The sequence below is a fragment of the Saccopteryx bilineata genome, chromosome 1, assembly GCF_036850765.1.
Source record: "Saccopteryx bilineata isolate mSacBil1 chromosome 1, mSacBil1_pri_phased_curated, whole genome shotgun sequence".
Taxonomy (NCBI): domain Eukaryota; kingdom Metazoa; phylum Chordata; class Mammalia; order Chiroptera; family Emballonuridae; genus Saccopteryx; species Saccopteryx bilineata.
In genome coordinates, this window is record NC_089490.1 from 211309170 (window position 1) to 211337083 (window position 27914).

Sequence of the window (27914 nt, forward strand, 5' to 3'; positions counted from 1 at the left end):
GTATTGGGTCCCTGCTCTCTGCAGCGCCATGAAGGGGGATTGATGCTTGTGAGGGTGTCTTCACCTGGGACACGGTGGCTGGTCAACCTCGACCAAGGTGATACGAAATACGAGGGACACATGAGACCCCGTCTGATAGACCTAACTACTACAGCAAAGTGACTGCATGGGGTACTTAGGTTCAAGGATGACAAAAACATTTTGACCCTGTGACTGGGAGAATGAAAATGCCACTAACAGAAATTGGGAATGTAGAGAAGGGATTGGTGGGGGAAGCAAGATGGTGGATAGTAACACTGAGGTAGGGTGTTGGCAAGCTATGCCCAGGAGGTCTTGGCCAGGTGGTCTGCTCTGCAGAGAGGGGAGGACATGGAGGTACTGAGGGTGTGGTATGCAGAGGTGATCGCTGCTTGTGATCCCCTGTGCAGAGATGGGGTGAGAAGAGGGGTGAGGAAAGAAGGGGGGTCTTTAGTTTTAAAAGGAGGAGGAGGAACAGGAAGCTACCAAGGAGACTGGGAAGCCCATCAGGGAGGAGGAAGGAGCCAGCACAGTCCAGTGCATTAAAATGCTTAATTGCTAGTCAGAGAAATCAACATTGCTAATTTTAGAAGAAAAGACACATATTTAAAAATTGCTTGGTTTCCAGAATCTCTGGAAGGGCTGCAAAAGCAGGTTTGGTGCTCTGAGAAGAGGAGACCAACAGACACTGCTTCTCCCCTGGGGTGCTGGTCACTGTGGCTATATTCCTGAAACCGGTGGCTCTGGACGCTGCGTTTCTCTGAACATTGTGGCCACCGCAGCCCCAGGAACTCAGTCTTAAAATTGGCATTTCAGCTAAAAGGAGATCTCCTGGTCTCCCTTCTATGTACCAGACCCCGATTCAAAGAGTTCAGGTTTCATGGCTGCACTTTAATTGCATTTTTAGCTTTTACACCAGGAGGTGGAGTTATAAAAAATATATCGTGGATAGGGGCCTCCTGTGTCTGTTTGTGTTTGGAGACACACAGAGAGAGAGAGGGAGGGAGAGAGAGAGAGGGAGGGAGGGAAAGAGACACCAGCGCAGTCCAGAAACAAATGGGGAGGAGGTGTCTGATGGTGGGAGCACCGTGTGGAAGGAATCAGGAGGCACGGGAGTGAGTGCATGGCATGGAAAGACATCTTCTCAGAAGGAAGGAAGAGTAACGTCAAGGAATCTGCTGGGAGATGGCTTCCTTGGCTGAGAGGGAAGAGGTTATTGGCATAGGATGTTATGGCACCCCGAGGGAGTGTGAGTGCCAAGGCTTAGGGAGGACGCCTCTGGGCAGCAGGAATGCACACCCTTGGTGGTGGAGAACAGTCCTGAGGCGCTCATCTACTACTGTCCCATTGCTGGCCAGACATAGTCGCCAGCAGATTTTTTTATATTGAATCTGCATGCCTATGTAGCAAACATCTATTTTCCGTGATTCCTCAGGAGGCCAGCATCAGACCTTCCTTTGTTTTGGCTTCCAAATCTCCCTCATGGAGTGGCCCTTCCACTGGCTGCCTCTACCAAAGTCCAGGGGGCAGGAGGAGCTTGCTGCCTGGCCCCTGGGGTCCCTTTGGTGTCTGCCCACTTTCCACCTGCTCTATTTCTTCTTTGAGCAACTTAGGTCATGCCTAAAATTTTCCTCTTGCTTAAGAAACTAGTTCAAGTCCATAACATTTGCCACAGTTCTATCTTGTAATCTCTGCTCATTGGTCCTGATTCTGTCTGCAGAACAGACACCATCATTCACATTAGCAGTCCTTTAGTGCTATGGGAACAAAGGATTCTTGGAGAGAGGGTTTAGCTCCCTGATAAAGACTACAATTTGGTAGATATAAATTATGATTGTATTGGATTTCTTAACAGCTATACCTCATTTATGATCAACTATATCCCAAAGGTTTTTTTTCCCTCCTGTAAGTGCTGTTAAATTATGTCTTTCTCATTCTGTTCTTATTTAATACAAATATATGGATGGGCATATGTTTTATCTGCCTACTCCTCCTTCTTGGGAGCCACTTCTTCCCTATTCCATGCTGTTCCCATGGGGCTGTTAATCTCAACCCCACACCCCACCCTATCCTCACTTATAGGGATGGGCATGTGACTCAGGCTTGACCAATCATATCAACTCCTACCCTGGACAACAGCTAAGAAGAATCTTTCTCTCTCATTGGCCTACCAAGAACTTTTTTTTTTCTTTTTTTTTTTTTTTTCTGGTGATCCTCAGATAAAACAACATAACCTTGGGGCTACAACTGGCATTCTCTCCCACTGTGTGGAGAAAGTCCATTTGCAGTGGGAGAAGAAGAGGCTGTCTCCTAGGAGGAAGAAGAGCTCAAAGACAGAAAGAAGAAATAAGAATCCCAATGACATTAACTGGATCTCAAGGTCTGGCTCGGCCACAGCCAATTTTTGTCCTTTCTGTTCAAGTGATTTGAATTGGGTCTATGTCACTTCCAAGTGGGTGAGCTCTAATAACAGCACTTTCAAAAAGTAATACACTTAGTTGTGCAAATTAAGGAAAAGTAAAACAAATACATCATCCCTGGTTCTATTTTTTTAAATTATACAAAAAATGGTATTATATCTTATATACTGTGTGTGTGGTTGTGCGATTGTAAAATGTAGCCACATATTCCTCCATCCAGCACGCATGCCCCTGTGCCATGTGAGTTGCTTCTGATCCTCTCTGCAGAAGTGTTTACCTCTCTCTTGCTGGATCTGGGCTAGACTTGTGACTAATAGGGGTAGGCAAAAGTAGACTTACAGTCATTTGTATGGAAACTAATACAATAATTAATAAATCATTATACAAGAATAAACTGTTTTACATACTCATTACTGTAAACCTACTTTTGCCAACCCTATATCTGAGCCTTAGAATGCATCAGAAGAGATGCTATGACTTTTGGAGGCATTCCAGCTTGTTATTGCCCTTTCAGAAGAGCGAGCTAGTGAAGACACCAGCTGGTTTCCTGGAGGGTAAGGACACAGGGAGCAGACCAGGACGGCTCAACCCACAGCCAGCCACTGCCAGGCATGGGAGTAGGCCTTCTTGAACCTTCCAGTCCAGCTCTCCTGCCAGCTGAATGCAACCGTATAGGTCTACACCAGTTGAGGAGCTGCTTGATTAATCCAAAGAATTGTAAGAAATAATACATTTTAGTTGTTTAGAACCACTAAGGTTTGGAGTGGTAAATTATGCAGCCACAGCTAACAGAAACAGATTGTGTACTGCATTTTTCATATAACTGCACCCTGTCACGGTTCTTTTGGTTGCAACCATCAGAAACAAGGCCAGAAGGGCTTTAACAAAAGGGAAATGCATGAGAAAGTTCAGGTGGGGGTTATCTCAAGGAACAGAAAGTAATGTTAAGGAGGGGGGATATGTAAGGGCCATTGTGGGGAAGTCAACAGCCAGGGGGAACATGGAGTGTCTCTCCAGAAAACTGTCATTAACAATCCCGTGCTAATGACTTCCAGACTATTAACTTCAAGTTCTCAGAGCCCTAACCCTACCGGCTGGGCAGTGTTTACCCTCTAGAGCATTTAGTTGTGAGTAGGGGCAGGGGCAGGAACAGGACTCAGAATTGAAAATAGTTGATGCCCTGGCCGTTGGCTCAGTGGTAGAGCGTCCGCCTGGCGTGCAGGAGTCCCGGGTTCAATTCCCGGCCAGGGCACACAGGAGAAGCGCCCATCTGCTTCTCCACCCCTCCCCCTCTCCTTCCTCTCTGTCTCTCTCTTCCCCTCCCGCAGCCAAGGCTCCATTGGAGCAAAGATGGCCCGGGCGCTGAGGATGGCTCTGTGGCCTCTGCCTCAGGCGCTAGAATGGCTCTGGTTGCAACAGAGCGACACCCTGGATGGGCAGAGCATCGCCCCATGGTGGGCGTGCCGGGTGGATCCGGGTCGGGCGCATGCAGGAGTCTGTCTGACTACCTCTCCCTTTCTGGCTTCAGAAAAATACAAAAAAAAAAAAAGAAAAAAAAAAAAAGATAGTTGGTAAAGCGGTGGAAATCCCAGTATAATGAGCCACTCACTCATGGCTTAGGCTTGTTCTTCAACCGCTGAATATGTTTTGGTTTTCCAAATTTCTTTTCTTTCAAAAATCTCTTTGTAACTAATGTATCAAGGCTCTTAAAACAAACAAACAAATAAATAAATGAGGGGAAGAACCTGTATGGGGCCACTTTACAAATTGTAACAACTAAGGCAACGTTGTATACTTCTGCACAATGAAACTGAATGTCAAGGTTGCATGTTTAAATGGGTGTCTGACAGGGTGGTGTGGCGGTTTCAATAAATAGTTAAAAAATGGGGTATAAACAAGAAAGGAATTGCACTAGAACGTAAACACGGGTTAAAGCCAAATGTAACAGGTGTGAACAGAGAGGAAGGAAACAAGAGGCAACGTGTGACTTCGGGTTGTTTCTGGGAAACACGACCAGCGCAGGTGTGTCAAGAAGGGAACGCAGTTTCGCTAGCCGGTGTACCAGATGGGGTAGCAACTCGAATAGGACGTGGGTGCGTTGGCGTCTCGCAAGAGGATACGGTGACCTGGGCCTGGTCCCTCGGGTTGGCTCACCCACCTGCAACCTCGCGCCCCGCGCGCTCTGCACTGAAGCATTTGCCCCACGGAGCGGAGGCGGGGATCGCGCGTTGGAGGCGTCTGCTTCCGGGACTTAGGCGGCGTCTTCGCCAGTGGGCTGCAGCAGGAACGCGGGCCGCTGCGCCGTCGGCGACATCTTGCTTAGGAGGAAAGCGGGGGGGGGGGGGGGGGGGAGGACGACGACGACGACGACGACAGCGGGCCGCTCCTGGCTGCTACGCCACACGCAAGAGGACCAGTCTGCGTGGCCAAAACGAGGTAAGGCCCTCTCGGAAGGGCGCTCAGAGGACAAAGAGGTCCCAACGCTCCCCCGGGCCCCCAGCCTCGTCCCCGCTCCTCATCCCACACCTTCTCGACCTCACGCTTCTTCCCGCCCATCCCGGCCTCCTGCGGCCCTCTCGCCGGCCCCGCAGAGTCTGGTTTCCGAGCTCCGCAGCCGCCATCCGAGGTGACCCCAGCCCCGCAGTCCAGGCCGCTCTGCCCTCCTCCCCGGAGGCGCCCAACTGGGACCGCACCCCGGCTCTCAGAAGTGGGTCGCAAGGTAAATCGACTCACGGACGGTGTTCCGGGACCCCGGGACCCCCCCCCCCCCCCCGCCCTCCGGAGACTGACCGCAGGCTCCCTTGCCCAGCCGCGGCTCCCGGCGCCGTCACCCCGCCTCTTCCCCGCGCCCCGCCGCTCCTCTTCGCCGCTGCGCCCCGCCTCTTCCCCGCGCCCCGCCCCTGCCTGCCCGGGCCGGGCGGGGCTCAGGATTTAAATGTCGCGGCGGGCCGGCGGCCGGAGGTGCAAGGCGGGCCTCTGTGTCGTGTCCCCGCTCCCGTAGGCGGCGGCGACAGCGAGGAGCGGTGGGCACTCGGGGCCAGCGAGCGACACCATGTCCCCGGGCAGCGGGGTGAAGAGCGAGTACATGAAGCGCTACCAGGATCCACGCTGGGAGGAATACGCGCCGTGCTACCGCGAGCTGCTGCACTACCGCCTGGGCCGCCGGCTGCTGGAGCAGGCTCACGCGCCCTGGCTCTGGGACAACTGGGGCCCGGCCGGCTCCTCGGACTGCTCGGCGTCGTCTGCGTCGTCGGGCGCTGGCAGCCCGGCGCCCCTGTACGCCCAGGCCTCGCTGCCACTTCCCGCTGAGCCCGCGGCGCGGGAGGAGCAGGAACGGCGGGCGCGCGGGTCCCCGGAGGAGGCCGAGGACGTGGAAGCCCGGGATGAGGAAGCCGGGGACGCGGAGGACACGTCTTTGCCAGGTACCAGGATGGGAAGGGGGGCTGCTCGGAGGACTGGATGTGCTCTAGGCATCTGAACTGCCCCTCTCTGTCAGTTTCTCGCGGCGCTCTGTTTTTATTTTTTATTTTTCCTGGACTAAGAATCCGTCCCCACTAGACAAAATAAGGAAGATTTCACCACCCCCACCCCCACCCCCCACCCCCCCCCCACCCCCACCCCGGTTTATTTCCCTAATCGGTTGGCTTGAGCCAGCTGCGAACTCAATTGAAGTGCGCTTGGCGAGGTCCGGGTCTTCACGCGATGGCCGAGGTGGCCTTAGGGCCAGTGAATCCCCGTCTGTTTATTCCTAAGCGCTCATTTTTTAATGAGAGGAGCTCAGCTATCATCAGAGTCTCAATGGGGTACCCTAAGAGATTAAGAACCACCGAACTAAGCTTTCTGTCTTGTGAATGGGGCTGCTGTTTTCTGGGAACTCCTGGACCGAGCCGCGCTGTTCTAGCAGAGCATTTTGCATTTGTTTACGCAGACTGTTGCGTAACTCGGGGCGTGTGGGAGCGTGCGCCTCGCAAGTGCTGGGTCCCCTCCACTACTTGCGCACCCACTTACCAAAAGGCGCTCACCCTCCGGCTGCTGCGATGTGCACGGTAGTAGTAGCTGGAGAATGGCTCTTGGGTGCTGCGCCTTTGCTGTTTCAGCCCTTGGCATGCACCGTTTTTCTTTTTTTTTTTAAAATTTTTATTTATTCATTTTAGAGAGGAGAGGGAGAGAGAGAGAGAGAGAGAGAGAGAGAGAGAGAGAGAGAGGAGCTGGAAGCATCAACTCCCATATGTGCCTTGACCAGGCAAGCCCAGGGTTTTGAACCGGCTACCTCAGCATTTCCAGGTGCACCGTTTTTCTTGCCTGAGGGTTGTAGAGTTGGGGACTCAACACGTAAGGGCTAGGTGGATGCTCGCTGGTGCTAAGAGCCGAGTTGAAAGCCTCGGATACAGTAACCAGTGGTACCTTCCTTCCACCCTCTAACGTTGGCCAGACACTACCAGAGAGAGAGCCACTCGATTTTAGAGAGGATCTAGTGAGAAAAATAACTAAAATTTACTAAGAGCATAATATCCAGTCACTGATCTTAGAATATATATTTTCTCAAGATTTAAAACAATTCTAAGAAGTAAGATCATAATTTTTATCTCAGTGTTATGGATGAAGACATGGAAGGGTGGTCGTGACTTTTGTTTGTTTACCACACTGTAAGCAGTAATCAAACTCTAATTAGACTCAGTGGCTGGCGGAGGAGCGGAGGAAATTTAGTCTATGAGCCATGCTACTTTGCTCTTGTTATACTGTCTTCAGCGTGTGTGGTCGAACTGCCTCTCTATCCTGGTGTTACTTGTGAATCCCCGCAGATTCCTGACTATCTTAAGGGATCAGGGTTACGAATTCATATAACAGAAGGTGAAGGGGTTTGGGGAACATGCCTTCCAGTTTATTCCTGTGGGAACTGATCTGCCGGTGAAATTAAGAGATGTATGCTTTAACACACCAAATGGGATTTTCTCTCCCCGACTCTCTTCCCTCTCCTTGTTTGCAAAGAGCTGTCAATTATTTTCCTGCATACAAAAATACAATTTTTAGATAGCATTGTGGTATGGATGGTGCCTGTGTTTGCCTGAGTTAATCATTAGTTTGGTTTCCTTGGAGACACTGAATCCTCCCAGTGGTGAAAGTCAGTTCTTTTCTGCAGTATTTCTGATTTGAGCATCAGGTAGATGGATGATAGTACTATTTCTGCTTCAAGACTTCCACTTGCAGGGTCCTTTGCTTTGCTCCTTCCTATCACAGCTGATCCCTGTGTCTGGTGTGATTGAAAATCCTTGTTTTTAAGCGAACAGTTTTATATACTAGAATGCTGAGCACTCTTGAGTTTCTATAAAATGTAAACATTTAGTTCTTATTTTTACTGAAGTAATGCATACGCATAGAATCATATAGTTCTCTATGGCTTATTACAGAGAGAGCAGCTAGCTCCCCTTCACATGCACACATAGCAATTGCCTGTTTCTTGAGTGACCACTTCAACTCTTGGTTTTTCCTTTGGTGTTTGTCTCTGTTGTTACAAGTGATATTGCATTCTTTGACATGTCTTGACATTGTTTAAAGTTTTTTGACATTATCTGTTTGTTCTCTTTTTATCTCTGCCCTAGCCCACACATGGCCCATCCCCACACCCTCTGCATATAGGCATCATGGAGTTCCTTAGCTTCACAATTAGTATCTACAGTACAGTGCCTGTGCAGACATTGCCCAGAACTGCCCTACACCATTTGCCATGATTCTCTTTCCCTTCTTTCACAATCCAGCCAGCACATCAGGTTCACTATCACTTTGGACATCTGAAGACATCCCTCCCAGGGCCTCTGACCTACTTCCATCTGGCCTGGTGGCTGCACTTGGCGGCTGCTACCTGGTTGTATCTTGGGAGGGCCCTTGGCCACCACCCTGGGAGGACTCCTTGGCTTCTTTCTTGGGTAGGAGCCTCTGTCCTGTGGCTTTCACATCATCTTCTTTCTTGGTTTACTACCTCCTGGTGGAGCTTATCTTCCTGTAGCTTCCTGAGCAAGCATGTGTAAGAGGTTAAGTTTTGGAGACCTGCAGGTCAAAAGATAGCTTTTTTCCTACTCTCTCAATTCAGTGAGTTTGTGGCTGGGGAGAGTGTTCTAGATTGGAAGCAATTGCATCTTAAAATCTGGAGGCATTGCCAGGTTGTTTTGTAACTTCTAATATTGCTTTTACAGTTTTGTATTCTGATTCTCGATCCTTTGTAGATTATACGTTCCCCCCATGAGAAACCTTTAGGATCTTCTCTTTGTCCGTTGTGTTCTGAATTCTTTTCTTGCCCTAGGTTCATTTTCCTCTGGTATGGTTGGTGGATCCTTGTAGTTGAGCTAAAGTCTTGTAATTCTGGGAAGTTTTCTTGAATTGTTTTTTCTATCTTTTTTTTTTTTCTGTTTCTTTCTTTCTGAATTTCTTAGTTGGGTGGTAGACTTCATGAATTTATTCTCTTAATTTCCTAATTGTTTCATGTCTATTGATCTTTGGTTTCTCATTCTTATTTAAGGGATGGTCACCAACAAGCTGTTTGGAAGTCCCCTGGGTGGGGTAAGGGTGGAGTGGGGGTGATTGTTAACTGTGAATTCTTTCCCTCCAAAGGCTAGATTGATTCTTGGACCAGGGTAGAGAATTCTAGATTAGAAATTACAGTATTTGTAGGCATTATTATTATATTGAGTCCTAGTTTTTGGTCTTACTGTTGAGAAGTATCATGACATCCTGATACCTATCTTGTGTATGTGACTTATTTGGGGGGAGGTGGTTAAGAGGTTCTCTTTATTCCAGGTGTTCTGAAATTCTATGTGTGTCTTTTTTCATCATTGGGCCTTTTCAATTTGGAAAACTTTTAGTTTAGTGTTGTTTTCTGGTGCTGTTTAAAATAATTTTTATTCATTCTATTTTTTATTTCTATAATTATTTTTAATTGGATGGTGTTCCTTTGGGGTCAAGCCTTAACATTTTTATTTTAAATTTCTCGATATTTTAATTCTATTTTGTGGGAGAACTCTTCCAAAGTTTTTATTACAATTTTTTTTATTTATTATTTTTTACAGAGACAGAGTGAGTCAGAGAAAGGGATAGACAGACAGGAACGGAGAGAGATGAGAAGCATCAATCATTAGTTTTTCATTGCGCGTTGCAATACCTTAGTTGTTCATTGACTGCTTTCTCATATGTGCCTTGACCACGGGCCTTCAGCAGACCGAGTAACCCCTTGTTGGAGCCAGCGATCTTGGTATCAAGCTGGTGGGCTTTTTGCTCAAACCAGATGAGCCCGCGCTCAAGCTGGCGACCTTGGGGTCTCGAACCCGGGTCCTCTGCATGCCAGTCCGACGCTCTATCCACTGTGCCTGGTCAGGCTTTATTACAATTTTTAATTTTGCCATTTTAGTTTTAAATTTTGAAGTGATAACTTTTTTTTGTGCCAAGTATTCTTTAAAAATATTTTTAAAATAGCATCATGTTCTTGGATTTCTTTTAACTCTGCCTCCCCCACTTCCACCCCTAAGCTATAAATATCCCTTGGGAGCTCTCTTATGTTCCTGGCTTAGTCCTTTTCTGTATGTTATGATCTCTTTCTTTTAAATGAAAGCTATTAGAATTTAAATTTTTTTAAATTATTATTATTATTATTATTATTTTGAGAGAAAGAAACATTGGGGACTAAACCCACAACCTTGGTGTATTGGGATGACACTCTAAATCAGTGTTTTTCAACCAGTGTGCCGCAGCACACTAGTGTGCTGTGAGACATGGTCAGGTGTGCCATGGGGAAATTAAACATGGGTCCCCAAACTACGGCCCATGTGCCAGATACGGCCTGCGGAGGCTATTTATCCTGCCTGCTGCCAGCCGCCTCCATCCGAACGTAAACATTCCCCTCACAATCCCTCCAGCTATCAGCTACAGGAAGAGTGGAGACACAGGGAACGCTCACTGACCAATCACCTTCTAGGATTCATCCCGACCACTAGTGATGAACCAATAGTAGGCCACTTCTCATCCACACCCAGGAAGGTCCCCGCTGGGGCTGCCGAGCACTTGTCATTGTGTGGCCGCAGGGAGTAGTTGAAGCTGCTACTCCTCCCCATGATCCCAATTTCTAGTCTTGGTCAGGACTGGAGGTAAATGTTGCCACCACTAGATGAAGCCTCAGCCTCAGCTGGTTATGTCTATCCTGATGGTGTATATAGATATTTGACCTTTTTCTTTTTAAAAGAGGCCCCTGCAGAGGGTGATATATACAATGCATCACAATGTTATCTAACTTTAAAGCTAAAGTTTGCTGATCTTCCTTTGGACAGTTTTTGGTTATCTGTTGCCAAGGAGTTCCCCATTCTGGCCACAAAGCTATTTTGACATTGCTCCCGTTTTCAACCACATATCTATGTGAACTGAGCTTCTCAAGCTTGACTGTGATAAAAACTAAAAACAGAGAGAGACTGAGAACTGTTGAGGAAGAGCTTCGTGTGTGTCTTTCTACCATTCCTGCCAGGATATCCCTTTTGTGTTCATCGAAACAGGCCCAGGTTTCACACTAAGTGAGTATAAATACATTTAGAAACTATATTATTAACTATATGTATAATATGTACTGTGTTAGAGTGTCATTTTGGTAGGTAGTGTGTCCCAGGATTTTGTAAATGTAAAAAATGTGCCACGGCTCAAAAAAGGTTGAAAATCACTGCTCTAAATAACTGTGCTACCCAGCCAGGGCTTTCGGTTTCTCTCTTACTAGAGGATGCACTCAAATGTCTGTTCTTAGCCTGTCTGCTCAGATTTGAGAGTGAGGCTTGAAGAGCTTTTTGGAAGCTCTGTAGGTGGAGGTGCTTGTTGGCTGTATTTGGAAGAAGACCCAGCTGTCTCTCTGAGGGACCCTAAACATTTCTCTTATGTTTGCTTCTTCTTCAGTGCTCCTCTAGTCCCCTGCCTGGGAGGGTGTGAGTCTGGCTGTCATCGTTCTGGGAATACAGTTGGGGAAATGGAGGAGGGATCTCATTCCTTACTGTGTAATCCAATTTTTAAGAAGGTTGTCACCCTTACTTCTGCTGTGCCTGGTGTCCCAAATTTGTACCCCTCTGCTTCTTCTTCCCCAGGGTAACCCACATGCCTGCTGGGATAGGAGAAGGCTGATCACCTGGCACATGGACTAGAGGAAAGTCTATGCAAGAAGTGAAGTATCTATCACTGCATAATAGAATTACCCTGGAAACTAGTGGCTGAAAACCCAGTGCTCATTTATTATTGCTTATAGTTTCTGTGGGATAGAATTTGACCCCAGGCATGAGGGTATGCCTTGTCTCTGCTCCAAGCTGTCTGTGGCCTCAGCTGGAGAACTCTAGGGTTGGGGCCTGTCTGTTGGGACACTCACATGTGACATCTTCATGTGCCTGGCCTTCCTCACAGCATGCTGGCTGGCCTCCAATGGCAAGCATCCCTGAGAGAGAATGTGGCAGATTCTGTGTTAGGACTTATCACAGGGACACATGTACCACCACTTTTATCCCATTCTACACTTAGAGAAGTCTGCCTAGGTTCAAGAGGAAGGAGCATTGACCCAATTCTCAGCAGAGGTACAATTCTGTTACATTGTCAGAACATCTGGACTGGGGTGCTGATTGATGTTGCACCTTCAGAAAAGGCAACTCCCTGTACTAGCTTTCTGGGGAATCTCGTGCCTCAGTTTCCAGTTCTTTCTGGGGTAAAGCTTGTATCCTGTGGGCCCTTCTCCCGTAAGGAGGTAGGCTGTGTTCTACTGCATTCTACTCAGTTCTACAAAACCATTGCTACCTCTTTAACTACCATATTTCCCCATGTATAAGATACACCTTAATTTGGGGGCCCAAAATTTGAAAAAAAATGTATTACATAAGGTTATTGAATTCAAGTTCATACAACTTGAATTCATACAACTCCTCATGATTTTCAAAAACGGGAAATGCAAGTAAAAGATCTACAACTGTATAAGACACACCCAGTTTTTAGATCCCAAATTTTTCCAAAAAATGTGCGTCTTATACATGGGGAAATACGGTACTTTCCATTTTCCAAATCGTACTGACACCTGTGCACAGTGTCATGGTCTTCTTTGCTCTTTGTGGGTTTATGCATCTTTCCTTCACTTTTGTGAGGTTTTGGGAGGAAGGGACTACACATGCATGTTGTCAGTACAATTTAACCTGAATTCCCACATTTGCTCTATTTTTACTTATTTTTATTTTGTAATTCTTGCTCTCTTCATCAGTCAGTCTTGCCAGAGGTTTGTGAATTCTATTAGTTTTTCTCCAAACTGACTTTAGGCTGTGTGGGTTTTCTTTATTATGTGTTTTATGTGCTGTTGAGTACGTTTCGATTGCTGGTGACCCTGATAAGTGATGTCCACAGTATCCTGTGGACTCATGCCTATGGCCTCTTTTATGGAGTCAGCACACTCATTTGGTCTTCTTTGTTTATTGTATGTTTTCATTAATTCATGATCTTTTCTTTAATTTCTTTTGAGCTTATTTTTCTAATTTTTTAGGGTGGATGCTGATCATTGATATTTTGCCCTGCCTTTCTTTTCTGATATGTAGAGTGGGGCAAAAGTAGGTTTACAGTTGAGAGTATGTGAAACACAGCTTATTCTTGTGATATTGTTGATTAATTATTGTATTATTTTTCATATGAACAACTGTAAACCTACTTTTGCCCTACCATGTATTGATTTTAAGGCTGCAAATTTCACTCTGATTACTGCTCTCACTATATCATGAAAGTTTTGTTATATAGTATTTCTATTCACTGAAGCTCATTTTCTAATTTTCATCATGATTTTTATAATACAGAAAAAATTTATAAAGTTTAAAATTTATGTATAATATACAAATAGGGAAACATGCCTTTTAAAAACAGATTTATAGCAAAACCTATGACAAACATTATACTCAGTGAGAAAACTTGGGAAACATTTCTAATAAGATCAGGATTAAGAAAAGAATGCCCTTCATCACTACTCTTTTTTTAATTTTAAAAAATTGTAGTAAAATATACACAGTACAGTCTGCCATTTTAATCATTTTTAAGCATACAGCTCTGTGGCATTGAGTACATTCACATTTCTGTGCAGCCACATGACTTGTTCACGTAATAGAGAAGGCATTCAATATGATTTCAGGTTTAGAATCACACTAAGATTTTCTTTATGGCCTTGGATATGTAAATTTTTGTTAAGTGATCCTGCATGAAAAGATAGTATATTCTGTGATTGTTGGGTGTGGTGTTTTATCTGTATATGCATATATATGCACACATACATATACATATATATATATATATCCATTACATCAAATGAGTTCATTCTGTTGTTGAAATAGTTTTAAAAATCAGACTGTTCACTAAAACTTTGCTGTGCTGATACCTTGCCCTCTCTTGGCACCACCCAACAAGGTAGCCACAACCCACATGTGGTTATTGAGCACTTGACTCTGGTATAACTGAGAAACCAAACCTTTACTTTTAGTTAATTTTAATTAATTTAAACATTTTTAAAAGCCACATGTGGTTAGCAGCTTTTGTATTGGACAGCACAGTCTTAAAGGAAAATTGAATTTATTTCTGTTTGAATGATCTGTCAGTTACTGAGAAAGGGTGTTATAATCTTCCATCGGAACGGTGGTGAATACTGTTTTTGTTTATCTGAAAATGTCTTTATTTTAAACTTCATTCTTTTGAGTAGGATTTTGAAACATAGGCTTATATGTACCTGTCTTATACCAGGCACTGTGTCAATGATTCTATAAATATTGTTATAGTGATAAGTTCTCTCCTGTCTTTTCCATCTTTTGTCTCCTGCTGCTGCAGATATTTTTGAATGTGTCTTTTTTCTTTAAGCACAGAGGGGTGAACACAGTAAATAATAAATTACTGTAAATAATAATTCCGTATCTCAAGTCTGACAATATCTATGGTCGTTTCTCTTTGTGTGTACCTGGTCATATTGCAATACACTCATAATGGTGTTTGTAAAATTACCTGTAGGAGTAATTTGAGGCCAATTATCCCAGAGAAGATTCTAGTTTCTTGTGTTTGGTGGACAGTCAGTTTTTAACGTCACCCTTTTTGATTATCCGTGGCAGAAGGGTTGGCCCAGTAGCCCAGCCCACTGTGACCTGTCCCCCACCCCACACTCCCCTCTGGCACCCAGGAGATAGCCTGACTGCCCAGTGCTGAGTCCGTCTTCATTCTCAGCCTACTGACTTCTTATTGTATTGGCACTGTTAATTGCTCTCTCCTTTGCTGAAACTCTTTCCTCAGCTTCTGTCCTGGTTAGTTTTTCTACATTTTCAGTTCTACTTTCTCTGTCTCCCTCCTGGGCTCTTCCTCCCCTGCCTGTCTGCTCGGTGAAAAGTGGTGTCCCCAGGGCCTATTTCCGCTCCAGTCCTCTGACTCTGCATTTCTTCTGGGTGACCCGGTGCACATCTGAGCCTCAGTTCCCACCTCCTCGCTCACCACCTTCTCTCCATTCCCCCTTCTTTCTTGAGCTCCTGATTCAGGGTCCAGCTGCTGCCTGCCTGGTTGTTCCAAGAGCATGTCAGACCCAAGGTGCCAAGCCCTCCTTTCTCAATCTTTGGTGGGCCATTGGTCAGAGAATAGCATGACCATTCACAGCAAACCTGTGTGGGAACCGTAGCTTCCCCTTTGCCTGCCAGTGCCTGCCTCCTGTCCATTCCCTGTTCACCTGTGGGTCTAACCCAGTGTTGCCCTGGAGAGGCCTATTGAAAAGCATCCTTGGTACCACCTCCCCACTGATCTGCTCAGGTGTAGTTCACAGTGCCCAGGTGCATCTGAGCATCTGCCAGGTGTGGTGAGCACCACTGTGGTCGCTTCTTGCCTCTCCACCTGCCATCGCTGTTGGTTACCCACAGAGACTCTGCCATTTTCCCCTAGCTGGCCCTTCCACCTATACCTCTGACCTCACCCATCCTTCACAATTGCAGGTAGAGGCCTTGTTCCTAAAATTTAAATAAGACTGTGCCATTTTATACAGCTTAAAATTCTTCAGGGGGTCTGCATTTCCAGGCTAAAATGGAATCTCCTGAGTTTGAAAAGCAAAGTCTTTCTCTCCCCTTTGCTCCCTGCTCCATGCCTTCATCCAAAGACTCCATACCTGTCGTTTTGAACCATTTTTATTTGTTCTTTCCATGCCTTTAAACAAGCCATTCCTTTGACCTGGGGTTCCCATCTCTACTCTCTTCTGTCCAGCTCCAGCTTGTCCTTAAACTAATCATTGTTGCCTCCTGCAGGCAGGCTTCCCTAGAAGATCTGGGGTAGATGGAATGAAAAAGGAAGAGAGGAAGGGAAATAGTAAGGGTGAGCGGGCTGTTTTCCCTCTTTCTCAGGATTATAACTACTTAAGTTGGGGCCCCCTTCTCTTTCCCTTCATCTTGGCCCCAGTGGGCTCCTTCTCCCGCTTCCTAGGTCCAGGGAAGAGGAGAGGCGATGGTGTGGACACATCACTCAGAGAAATATTCGAGCAGTGAAGGTGTGACAGGATGGAAGGTGGCATCGTGTGTCATCCCCAAACAACTCAAGGGTTGGTTGTGAAGATATGGGGCATGGTCATGCAGACCATTAAACCCCAGGGTCAGAGGTGGACTGTCCCTATCTATCTATCTATCTATCTATCTATCTATCTATCTATCATCTATCTAGTATTTTTCTGTAGTGGGAAGCGGGGAGACAGACTCCCACATGCACCCAACTTAGATCCACCCAGCATGCCCACTAGGGGGCAATGCTCTGCCCATCTGGGCCGTTGCTCTGATGTCACGGGAAACTTTCTAGCACCTGAGGTGGAGGCCATGGAGCCATCCTCAGTGCCGGTGCCAACTTTTGCTTTAATGATGTCTTGGCTGCTGGAGAAGAAGAAAGAGACAGAGAGAAAGGAGAGGGGGAAGGGTGGAGAAGCAGATAGGCGCTTCTCCTGTGTGCCCTGACTGGGAATTGAACCTGGGACTTTCACATGCTGCCGACGCTCAACCACTGAGCCAACTGGTCAGGGCCTGTCTCTTTCTTAAAATGCTTAGTAATAAATGGGTCCTGGCCAGTTGGCTCAATGGCAGAGCGTTGGTCTGGCGTGTGGATTTCCCGGGTTCAATTCTTAGTCAGGGAACACAGGAGAAGTGCCCATCTGCTTCTTCACCTCCCCCCCCACCCCCACTTCTCTCTCTCTCTGTCTTTCTATCTCTCTTCTCCTCCTCTCCTGCAGCCATGGCTTGATTGGAGTGAGTTGGCCCCTGGGCTCTGAGGATAGTTCCATGGCCTCCGCCTCAGGTGCTAGAATGGCTCCAGTTGCAACCGGGCAATGCCCCAGATAGGCAGATGCCCCCTAGTGGGTGGATGCCGGGTGGATCCCAGTCTGGGCACATGCAGGAGTCTTTCTCTGCCTCCCCTCCTCTCACTGAATAAAGAAACAAAACAAACAAAAGAAACTTAGCAATAAATGAAACTGTGGTAGAGTCTGGGTCCTTGCTGAGGACAGAAATGACAGATAATGTATCAAGGCTTCTCACATGTACGTGTTGCTGAGTCTGGTCTGCCTGTGCAGGGCTTGCTTCCCTTTGAAGGGAATGTGGCCGAAAGCAAGACAAGAATCACAATGAAGAATAGTAACAAAGAGTATGTATGTCTTGAGAGAGGGAACAGACTTTGGACTAGCAATTTATAAAGTCATCTGTAAACCACATTCTGGAGCATCTGAAGCAAGGGGCACCCTTAAAACCAACAACTGGGAGAAGGGAAATGGAGCCCCAGATGCATTAGGAGCTTTTGTTTGAATGTGAAACAAGTGCTCACAGAGGGTGTAAACAAAGTAAGATCGCCTTTACCAAGGATAAAGGGTTTATAAGCAAAAAGGAGTGGCAAAATTATAAAAGGTCATTAAAGGAAATAGTTATGTCATAGCGTGTTCAACGCAGGGCGGGCAGCCCCGCCCCCCACCTGAGTTTCTCAGCTCTGCTGATAGAATTGGGGACAGGTAGACAGTCATGGAGGCATTTTTGTAGCCAGTGAAGGGGAAGCCCCCAGAAAACACTGGCTCTTGCCACGAGCTCTTCACACTCAGGGTGCAGAGCTGTATACCAGGTGAGTAACTGTGGAAACCACACCCTATTGTGACAGGGCCTTTCAAATTGAGGTCTCCAGCTATCTCTTAAAAGACAAGAAGCATTTAAGAGCCACACATTCCTACAGAGCAGTTTCCATAACTGTGGAACATCAGGAAGAAATGGAATCCTGGAAATGGAGTTGAGTAACTTAAAAACTGACATTGTATAGCTGCTGGGTGGTCTCCACAAATACAGATCTTCCCTAAAGCGTCTTCCCTGAAGATGATGGCTTGGACTTGGGAGTTTGGAGAAAGCCATTAGGTCGCTGAGATCTCTTAATTTTAGTATTTAATTGCGATGCTTAATTTTAGAATATGAGTGACAGTAGCTGCTTTTGAATAGGCTTGGTTTGACCTTGCTGTATTTGTTGTTGATTTAAAAATGGGATAGACTGGAAATTATTATACAAGCTTGTTTCTGCTGTAAGTGAAACTTGTGAATTGAATTAAAAGTGAAAATGTTACTGACTCAATTAACCATAATGTAGTCTCCAACCCAACTATTTAAAGGAATTATATGTAATCCTGATTTTAAAGCATGTTCACCTTGTTTTGTCTCTTTTTAAAAAAGCATCACCAATAAACAATGTAAAGGAAAAACCTGAAGAAGAGACCAGGAGAAAAGAGACTGACCAGTTACCCAGCAGTATCAAACCTCGACAACAACCCAGTGCCTTGTTCACTAGAGGAAATAGGAAAGCTGTCAAAAGTCCTCAGAGATCATCAAGTAAAATTAAAGAAAAGAAGCATCCGTTTGCTCTTTATGGGTGGGGAGAAAAACAGATGGATACAGGAAGCCAGAAAACTCACAACGTCTGTGCTTCTGCCCCAGTGCATGAGGTGTGTTCGTGTGTAGCCTGCTTTTCTGCTTGTCCTTGGAGGGTGGGCTCAGCTACGTTCCTGTCATTGAGTATCATGCCCAGTGACACTGGGATGCTTGGGATCATGGTACATCTTAGGGAATGGTACACTGGGCCAAGGAAAGTCCCGAACAAGGCATCTGATTAGCAAACAGGATTCTGGATGCTGGCTGCCTGGAGATCAGGAGTTCAAGGGTACCTCAGAGGGCTTACCAGCACAGAGCCTGGTGAAGAAGGGAACAGAGTCTGGGTCCTTGAGTTCCTGGGGGGTCAGGAAGTGCTGAGCAGGGGCACAAAAGGGCCGGTAGCTGCCCGTCCGGATTTGCTGTTGGCATCTTGCGGTTTCTAGTCCCTGTGGCTCTGATAACTGGTATTTCCTTGGCTCCTCTTGTCATTGGTTTGTCTGTTAGCCTGCTTTCCCTATAGCTCTTGCCATCTGCCAGAGACTCCCTTTTGCTCTTCACATTAAATTCGAATGGTGGTGTTTCCCCTGCTCAGACTACTTCCCCTTTTACTCCTGCAAGCTTCAGCTCTCCTCTGACTCCTGGATTGTCTCTATTTGATGGCCTGAGAACATGGCAGATGGGTGGGTCCTCATGTGTAGAGCCACAAAAACAATTGTGTTTGTTAGTATTACTTCTAGCATGACAGCCTAAAGCAAAGAATGAATGAAAAGAAACAAAATGCAGACTGAATTCTGACTGAACACCATAATCATTTCACTGTACAGCCTTCTAAACCCTTGCAGATGGTGTTATGTTGAGTGACATTTGAGATAACAAAGCTGTGGTTTGACAAAAGGTCTGGTACTTCCATGGGATTAAGTTCAACAGGGTTTATCTATAGTATCAAATGTCTTAGGTTATAAAATCTCTTGAGATTTATTTTTATTTATTTTTTACTATTTTGCTGTAAAACACTTAAAATCCTTTAATGGAATATTTGTTCATGCTTCATACTAAGCAGATCCAATAATTTTCCAGAGCCAGTTTCTAGAGGCACATGCAAATTAGTTGCTTATTGTTTATATCTAACACTTCATGCAGCAGACATTTTCAGGGCTGGTTGCTTTATCACTGTCAGTGGTTCCACCCCAGTATCTGGACGTGGCTCTTTGGTAACAGCTTTGATAAGCAGAACTGAAAATGGTGAGGCTGGGCTGGCCTCTGTCCTTACTTTAGGTGACCTGGGGGGGCTTCTTTGCAAATGTTTTTGCCAATGAGTTCAAAAGCCACTTTAAGTTATTATCCTTTAATTTTTGAACTCTCTTCAGATTCACGAATCAGCATTACGAGCCAAGAACAGAAGGCAGGTGGAAAAAAGGAAACTGGTTGCCCAGAGGCAGCGGGCCCACTCTGTTGATGTGGAGAAAACCAGAAGGGTCAAGCCTTCCTCCTCAGAGAACCCGTGGATGACCGAATACATGAGATGCTACTCGGCCAGGGCCTAGAGGGAGACGCCACTGCTCGAGACAGGCTCCTTTCAGAAGTGTAAATAAAAGAAAGAACAAAGATACAACAGAGCATCAAAAGAAACCAGAGACCGGTTTAAGAAGCCAACCAATTATTCTTAGGGAATTTCCGAAAGATTGTTCTCTTTAGATGAATCCTGGTCACCTGCCTCAGTTGCAGGGTGACAGTTGAAGCCATAGACATTTGGTTATTTATGAAGATAATTCCTGAAACCTTTGAAATTCTTGTAAGGGTTTTGTTTTAAAGCATCTTAATCTTTTAAGATATTGACACCAAATGCCTTTAAATGGTTATAGATGCTTAACATTTTTTTTCCTAACTTCAGGCAGCGCCCATTTTTGTCCTCTCCTGAACAACTTTCCACATTCCGTAGCCAGTAAGATCATTCCCAACTTGAGCATAAGACTCATTTTCCTTCTGTGTTGTTTTGTGAAAGGCTATCCAGTCACGGTGAGTTTCAGTGCTCATGTTGCTTCCATGTGTTCTGAAACTAGAACTTTGGTAGCTTCTGAACAGTTCAACTGAATTGTATTTCAGTTCGGCGCTTCATGTAGACTGATATTTAAGAATTATCTGGGCTGGCCCTGGCCGGTTGGCTCAATGGTAGAGTGTCGGCCTGGCGTGCAGGAGTCCCGGGTTCGATTCCTGGCCAGGACACACAGGAGAAGCGCCCATCTGCTTCTCCACCCCTCCCCCTCTCCTTCCTCTCTGTCTCTCTCTTCCCCTCCCGCAGCTGAGGCTCCATTGGAGCAAAGTTGGCCCGGGCACTGAGGATAGCTCCATGGCCTCTGCCTCAGGCGCTAGAATGGCTCTGGTTGCGACAGAGCGACACCCCAGATGGGCAGAGCATCGCCCCCTGGTAGGCATACCGGGTGGATCCTGGTCGGGCGCATGCGGGAGTCTGTCTGACTGCCTCCTCGTTTCCAACTTCAGAAGAAAAAAAAAAAAAGAATTATCTGGGCTGGGTTAGGGCTACCTTTTTTCTCTTTCCATTGTCATCCAGGCACTTAGTGTTTAATAGTTCAAATGCATTCCAGTAAAAAGGACCAGTACATTGTGTTGTGTAATACTGAAGTTTTTTTGAGTTGAAGTCTGTTGTAGCACTTTTTTTTTAAATTGTCAGATTTTTTTTTTTTAAAGCACATAATGAGGAATCGGTCACTTGCTGCTGGCCCACACTCATGTGGACTTTCATCCCTCTATAACAGTTGGTAATGATGTTTTGCACTTACCTGAAATTCTGTTTGATGGAACTGAGATTGTCTCACTTGCTTACTGGAGATCAATTAGTCAGGCAGCCATCAGAAATGTGGTCCACCCTGCTTTCTGTACTTTTCCCTCTATAGAACTCACTAATGACAAAGCCTCTTTTATGTACATATTCAGACTTCTGGTTGAAATACATAAATACATACATTACTCCTAGATTCCTATATAGGACTTAATGTGAGAGGATGTGTAGGTACAAAGGTAAGGATGTGTATGAATGAAATGTTCTTTCTCTTTAGTACATTTGCTTTTGGGACAGAAAAAGTGGTTTTAAGAAAACACTGGTTTCCAGGAACCTACAAGAAGGAGGAGTGAGTGCTAAGTTCTTCAAAAGAGGGAAGAATGTACTTTACCAACTTAGCACTTGGAGATATATGAATGAAAATTTGTTGTTTGGATGTGAGGTTGAGCATTTCCTTGATATTTTTACTCTGAGTCTTTTGGAGTATTATGGTCACTTTATAGAAAGATGTTTTAAATATTTTGCGGTAAATTATTTTACAAAGAGAGCTCTCCTAATCATTGAGGTATGTATTTAATAAGAGGAAGTTCTGTATGTTGTCCAAAACAACCTTACTGGTAATTCTGGTGGCTTTTGCTGTTGTTCTTATTAAAGTCCTTAAACATTGCAAGTACCTTAAACATCAAATTAATGTGGTAATTGCATAGTGTAGCTGATGGGGAGTACTGCCCTCTAAAACCACTTTCTGTGTGTTTGGGGTATCCCTCCTGCTCAAGTGTTCACATTGCACCTGACAATCTTAGGCAAGAGAGCCCCGGGGGTAGCTCAGGCTCCTCACTGACAGACTGCCTTAGAAACGCAGCTTCCTCCAGGCCTCAGACAAGCCAGACTCTCCCTTTTAGAAAACAGACTCGTATTTAATGAACTTACTACTGAAAACTCCAGATGGAGATCTGGAAAAACCTAGAAAGCAATATTGTCCATTTTTTCCCCTTTTAAAATAGAGGACAAATGAACAAGACTTAAAAATATATATTTTTTCCATTGATTTGAGAGAGAAGCATCAACGTGTTGTTTCACGTAGCTGTTCCATTTAGTTGTGCACTCATTGGTTGCTTCTTATACGGGCCCTGACTGGAGGGTTGAACCTGTGACCTCAGGTGTGCTGGGTTGACAGTTTCTCCACTGAGCCACCTGGCCAGGAATGAATAAGACTTTTAAAGTAATTTTTTTTCTTTCTTTTTCTTAAATTTTATTTATTGATTTTTAGAGAACGGGTAGAGAAGAGAAGATAAAGAGGGGAGAGAAGCAGGAAGCATCAAGTCATAGTAGTTGCTTCCTGTATGTGCCTTGACTGGGCAAGCCCAGGGATTTGAACCGGCAACCTCTGTGTTCTAGTGATGCTTTATATACTGTGCCACCACAGGTCAGGCTTTTAAAGTACTGTTAATGTGCATGAATTAGTTGTGAGAATAAATCTACATGAATTAGTTGTGAGTCCCCTTTGCAAGTCATTAGGTTAGGGTCCCTTTTTTTTCTCTGTGGGGGTGAAAGTAAGCTTTTAGAGCCTCTGAAAATTTTTTTTTTTTAAAGTTGTAACAATTTGATGGTCTAGAAACTGATGTGGTTGTAATCATGTTTCTAATTCTTGGGACAACTTGCAAGACAGCAAGATACTTTAAAATTACCTTTCATGTTGAAAAGTTTGAAACAGCTCAGGAATCCAGTGATATTTAAAATATAGGATAAAATAATTGGTACAAGACTCTCTTTTTAAATTTTTGGTTTTAAGCCCTAATTAAAACAAATTGCTATAAGCATGTCTCTGTGTTAGCTTGTATTAAGAGAATTAATAGAATATTGGATAACATTTGCACTCTCCTGGATCTAGGTGAGTGACAAACAGGAATCAATAGTTTTTATTTATTTTTATAACCTGAAAGACTACTTTTACTTGGTTCCTCTGGTTACAGCATATGTATTACCAACGCTCTCCATAAAATTTCTAAAGGTATAATAGGGTATAGTTTATTACTCATCTTGTAGTAGGCATATATTTATGCCACTTCATATATAATAGCCTTGTCATTTAAAAATTTTTATTGATTGAGAGAGAGGAAGGGGAAGAGAGAAAAACATCAATTTATTAATCCATTTACTTATGTATTAATTGAGTCTTGTATGTGCCCTGACTGGGGATCAAACCACACCCTCAGTGTATTGGAACGATGCTCTAACCAGCTGAGCTACCCAGCCAGGGCCTAGCTTTGTCATTTTCGTGCCAGGAAACTCAGCTAACTAAATTGCATGGAACAATGGTTGCTATTTGAATTATTGGAAATCATAACATCCAAAACAGAATACTGCACAGTTTGCAGGTTTAATACAAAATCTTTAGTGTATTCTCCTCCTTCTTTAAATTGATGTTGTCATGGGGCTTAATCCATGGGATGTTCTAGTACCTGATATTTAAAATGTTCGAAAGTATTACTGGCAAAGGGAGTGAGGCGAAGCATAGCTTAGAAATAAAAGCTTTTCCTGTTGACTGTTGTGGATTTCAGTCTGGGTCTCCTGCTCTACTAGTGGGAGTGAAACTGGCCCAAGTTCCCTGGAAGGCTATTTGGCTTGATCGACCTTAAAAACAAAATGTCATCTTTGACTTGACAATTCCACTCCTGAGCGTTTCCTAGCATCCCCTCATCCCCCCCCCCCGTGGGTGCATACTGGCCCCTGGGGGGCACAGACACGCCGCCTCCCTCTGCTAGGGAGCCTGACCTACAGCAGGAGGAAGTGCGGGGCAGTCTGTCTTGAAGCAGTGTCTTGAACACTGAAAACGAAGGGAAGCTCCCTGCTCCCAGCGCTGCCTGCGCATCCCACACTGGCTCCCAGGGGCTCAGGGTGGCCTGTGGGAGGCGGGGCAGCGCCTGCTGCTCAGCACCTTGCTCTGTGGCTGTTGTTTCAGTGTGAATTCAACACTGGCTTTGCTGTCAAGGAAAGGTAGTTGGAACTACATAGTTAAGAGTGACCACTTGCAAAAATTGACATTGCTTATCCTTTATCCTTTATTGTTTTCATGACTTAGGTGATGATTACTACATCTGTTTCTTTTTCCTGTTGAATGGCTTGAAGATTTCAGCATTGGGGAGTTGCCCGTGTCTGTGCTGCTCGCTGGTCTTTGAGAGGAACCCAGGGAGTTAAGACCAGATGCTGGCTTTCTGCCAACAGCTCCCTGGAGTTGCTTACTTTGCTAGGGCCCCCTCCTTCGGGAGGGCACCATGACCCACACTTAGTCCGGCCTTTGCCCGGTGCTCACTTGTGCGTGGTCCCTGACACTCAGGTTTCCTCTTGTCTTCCTGCTGAGCTTTCCACAACCCTTCCATTGACTTCGACTTTCACTTCATGCTTAGCTGAGCGCTCTGCTGTGCAGGACCACCCAGTGATGGAGCAGACCTGACCTCTCGGGAGGATCTCTGTGAACAAACACCACCCCAGGCCCAATGTGGAGGCCACTAGGTGGGTCCCAAAACAGAATTAGGTTAAAGTCTGAAGCTACAGGTTAGCTTTAAGGCCAAAACCACTCCTGGAAAGAGGATGGCCAGAGTAGAATAATCTGATACTTACAGATTAACTGGGGGAAAAAAATCCTGAGTAATAAAAATTTTCTTCTGTTCCTGCTCAAGGACTAAATTAAATAAATAGACATGAGAAGCAACATAGGCAAAGGCCAGCCTGGGTTCATGGTTTATTGGCATATAGCACAGGAGTGTTGCCACAATAAATACACTAGATGTTGCAGGTGAGGGATGCAAATTCCACTTTGAAAGGCAGCCATCTCCCCACCAGGGGAAGGCAGAAGCCAGGAGCACAGGCCTCAGGTGCATTCTTACCAGTTCGGGAGAAATATTTAACTCATAAGCAGCTTCAGTAATGGACAGCTTTGAATGCTGAGGACAAGAAGATTGTGATAATCATTCTGAACACCAGTTAGCATACATTTTCAGTCATGCACTTTGAATTTGTTTTCAGTTTACTGAGGGCCGGGACAAGAAAGCAAGTTGTCAAACTTTCAAGTTAGTTTTTTTATCAAAACTTAGTCTCACAGTGATTAACTTAACACACTTCTAACAAGTAAGCACTAAACACACTTTAAAAATGGAAAATAGTCTTACAGGTTAAAGTGTAAACTGTTTATGGTTCTTTTATTTTATTATTATTATTTTTTACAGAGACGGAGAGAGAATCAGAGAGAGGGATAGATAGGGACAGACAGAAACGGAGAGAGATGAGAAGCATCAATAATTAGTTTTTCACTGAGACACCTTAGTTGTTCATTGATTGCTTTCTAATATGTGCCTTGACTGTGGGCCTTCAGCAGACCGAGTAACCCCTTGCTTGAGCCAGCGACCTTGGGTCCAAGCTGGTGAGCTTTTGCTCAAACCAGATGAGCCCGTGCTCAAGCTGGCGACCTCGGGGTCTCGAACCTGGGTCCTCTGCATCCCAGTCTGATGCTCTATCCACTGCGCCACTGCCTGGTCAGGCTGTTTATGGTTCTTAAAATGACAATAAACACATATATTTGAAATTTACAAAATTTTGAGGGAAAAAGCATTCCAGTCAACAGAAATCCCCATGTTCTGCTGACTGCGCTGTGCAGGGGAGGCCGCAGGCTGCCCCGGGCCTGCCATCCACTTCCTGGGGGTATGCAGCCCCCACTTAAGCATCGGGCCCCCCACTGGGAGATGGGCCTAACATCTGCTCTGTATCACAGCAAAGATTGTTTTGAAGGTTAATTCAAATGATAAATGTGAGAACATCTTTCTTTTAGTTGTAAAAAATGCTATGTCCCTTCAAGTTTTATTATATGGACATTTCAATTGGCTATTAAAAATAAGGAGCTTGTCAAACAAAAAATTCTCTAGTAATTTCACTAATAAACTGATTTTCAAAGAAGAAAAGTGGGCATTAAGTCCTATACTTCAATCAGAGACACAGAGAACAACCAAATGGGCACTCAACAACTGCCTTTCTTTTCTTTTTTCTTTTTTTAGAGGATTTTATTTATTGATTTAAGTGAGAGGATAGAGAGAGAGAAAGGTGGAGGGGGAAGTGGGAAGCATCAACTCAGATGCTTCCCATAGGTGCCTTGACCGGGCAAGCCTGGGGCTTGGCACTGGTGATCTCAGCGTTCCAGGTTGATGATTTAGCCACTGCGCCCCCACAGGCCAGGCAGCAGCTACGTTTCCCAAGTGCAGAAATACACTTCTTATGACTCAGAGAGGCCCAAAGTCTGAAAAATCAGGTAAAAACATACATAAACAACCTAAATAGAACATTTAAGAACTTCACATGAAATCATTCAATCTTAAAGTTTGGTAGGAATACTATTATTTGTTATTCCTATACTAATCCTTTGAAGAGCCAGCAGGTACGAAGTTTTCAAGATCTAAGGATAGCTCTGGCTTCTGCTTCACATGGGGACTTGTCAACAGTAACAGAATGTGTGTAATGAACAGATCTGAGAGATTCGACACTTTTCACCTCTGAGCATTTATGACCCATCATACAATCCAGGACATCATACAATACTTGGACAGCTGAGGCCTGGAAGCAGAAGTGGATTGACAATAATATACTCAGTTTTCTTACAGCCTTCAAGACTGGAGCTGCATTCTTACAGGGACAGATCCATGAGGATGCAGACCCCCGCGTCTGGATGACTGCTTGTCCACAGGCTGCTCATAAAGCACCAAGAGGCTAAGAGTGCACAGACAGCATACCCAAGGAATATGAATCCAAACCACAACATCGGCAGCCTAGACATTAAAGCTCTTAACCATAAAACCCCCACAGGGGTTGGGAAACTTTTTGGCTGAGCCATGAACGCCACATATTTAAAAATGTAATTCCATGAGAGCCATACAATGACCCGTGGACGTTACGCATTATCCAATAAAAATTTGGTGTTGTCCCAGAGAACAGCTGTGATTGGCTCCAGCCACCCACAACCATGAACATGAGCAGTAGGAAATGAATGGATTGTAATACATCAGAATGTTTTATATTTTTAACATTATTTTTTTCATTAAAGATTTGTCTGTGAGCCAGATGCAGCCATCAAAAGAGCCACATCTGGCTTGCAAGCCATAGGTTCCCGACCCCTGACACAGAATGTAAAATAAAAGAATTTGATAACTGTATAATGAAGGCAACATTTCAAAAGGAAACAGGGTGCTCTAGGAGATAGGATTTTTGGCAATTTTAAAATAATATGTCATGGAGAAAGTAGTTTTGGATTGAAATTATGGGGAATCTTTAGCTCCATGAACTTGAATGTCCAAATGTCTCCTCCAGGTTTGGGAAGTTCCCAGCCATTATTTTTTCTAATAAGCTTTGTGCCCCCTTTCTCTTCTCTTCTCCCTCTGGGACTCCAAATGATGCATAGATTGTCTCTCCATGGTGTACAGAAGCCCCATAGGACTTCTTCCCTCTTTTTCATTCTCTTCCCTTTTTGCTTCTCTGGTGGCATATTTTCAAATGATATCTTCAAGGTCACTGGTTCTTTCTTCTGCTCATACCAGTCTGTTGTTGAAGCTTTCTATTGAATTCTTCAGTTCACCCACTGTGTTCTTCAGCTCCAAAATTTGTGGGTTTTTTAATGCTATTTCTTTGTTGAACTTCTCATTTTGTTCTTACAGTGTTGTTGTTGTTTTTTTCATTTTTCTGAAGCTGGAAACAGGGAGAGACAGACAGACTCCCGCATGC

The 27914-nt window shown here is 44.9% G+C and overlaps 2 protein-coding genes across 3 annotated transcripts in view; one reads left to right on the forward strand and one right to left on the reverse strand.

The window, feature by feature from the left end:
• Positions 1 to 5036: 5036 nt before the first annotated feature.
• On the forward strand, positions 5037 to 20134 carry CCSAP (centriole, cilia and spindle associated protein). Its single transcript, XM_066235066.1, has 4 exons — positions 5037 to 5157; positions 5440 to 5860; positions 18161 to 18429; positions 19723 to 20134. Exons 2-4 carry the CDS (start codon positions 5491 to 5493, stop codon positions 19897 to 19899), a joined length of 816 nt encoding a protein of 271 aa, XP_066091163.1. The 5' UTR covers positions 5037 to 5157; positions 5440 to 5490; the 3' UTR covers positions 19900 to 20134.
• Positions 20135 to 20272: 138 nt separating this feature from the next.
• The window catches only part of RAB4A (RAB4A, member RAS oncogene family), a 44883-nt gene continuing 37241 nt past the window's right edge, over positions 20273 to 27914 (reverse strand). For both annotated transcript variants that reach the window (XR_010726030.1, XM_066235089.1), the window contains one exon: positions 20273 to 27878. The gene's annotated coding sequence lies outside the window, so the exon portion shown is untranslated. The remainder of the gene's footprint in view (positions 27879 to 27914) is intronic.

Coding starts and splice junctions, on each gene's coding strand:
- CCSAP (XM_066235066.1), top strand. CDS start 5,491: ATGTCCCCGGGCAGCGGGGTGAAGAGCGAGTACATGAAGCGCTACCAG. Junction 5,861..18,160: donor GGAGGACACGTCTTTGCCAG/GTACCAGGATGG, acceptor TTTTTAAAAAAG/CATCACCAATAAACAATGTA. Junction 18,430..19,722: donor CTTCTGCCCCAGTGCATGAG/GTGTGTTCGTGT, acceptor AACTCTCTTCAG/ATTCACGAATCAGCATTACG.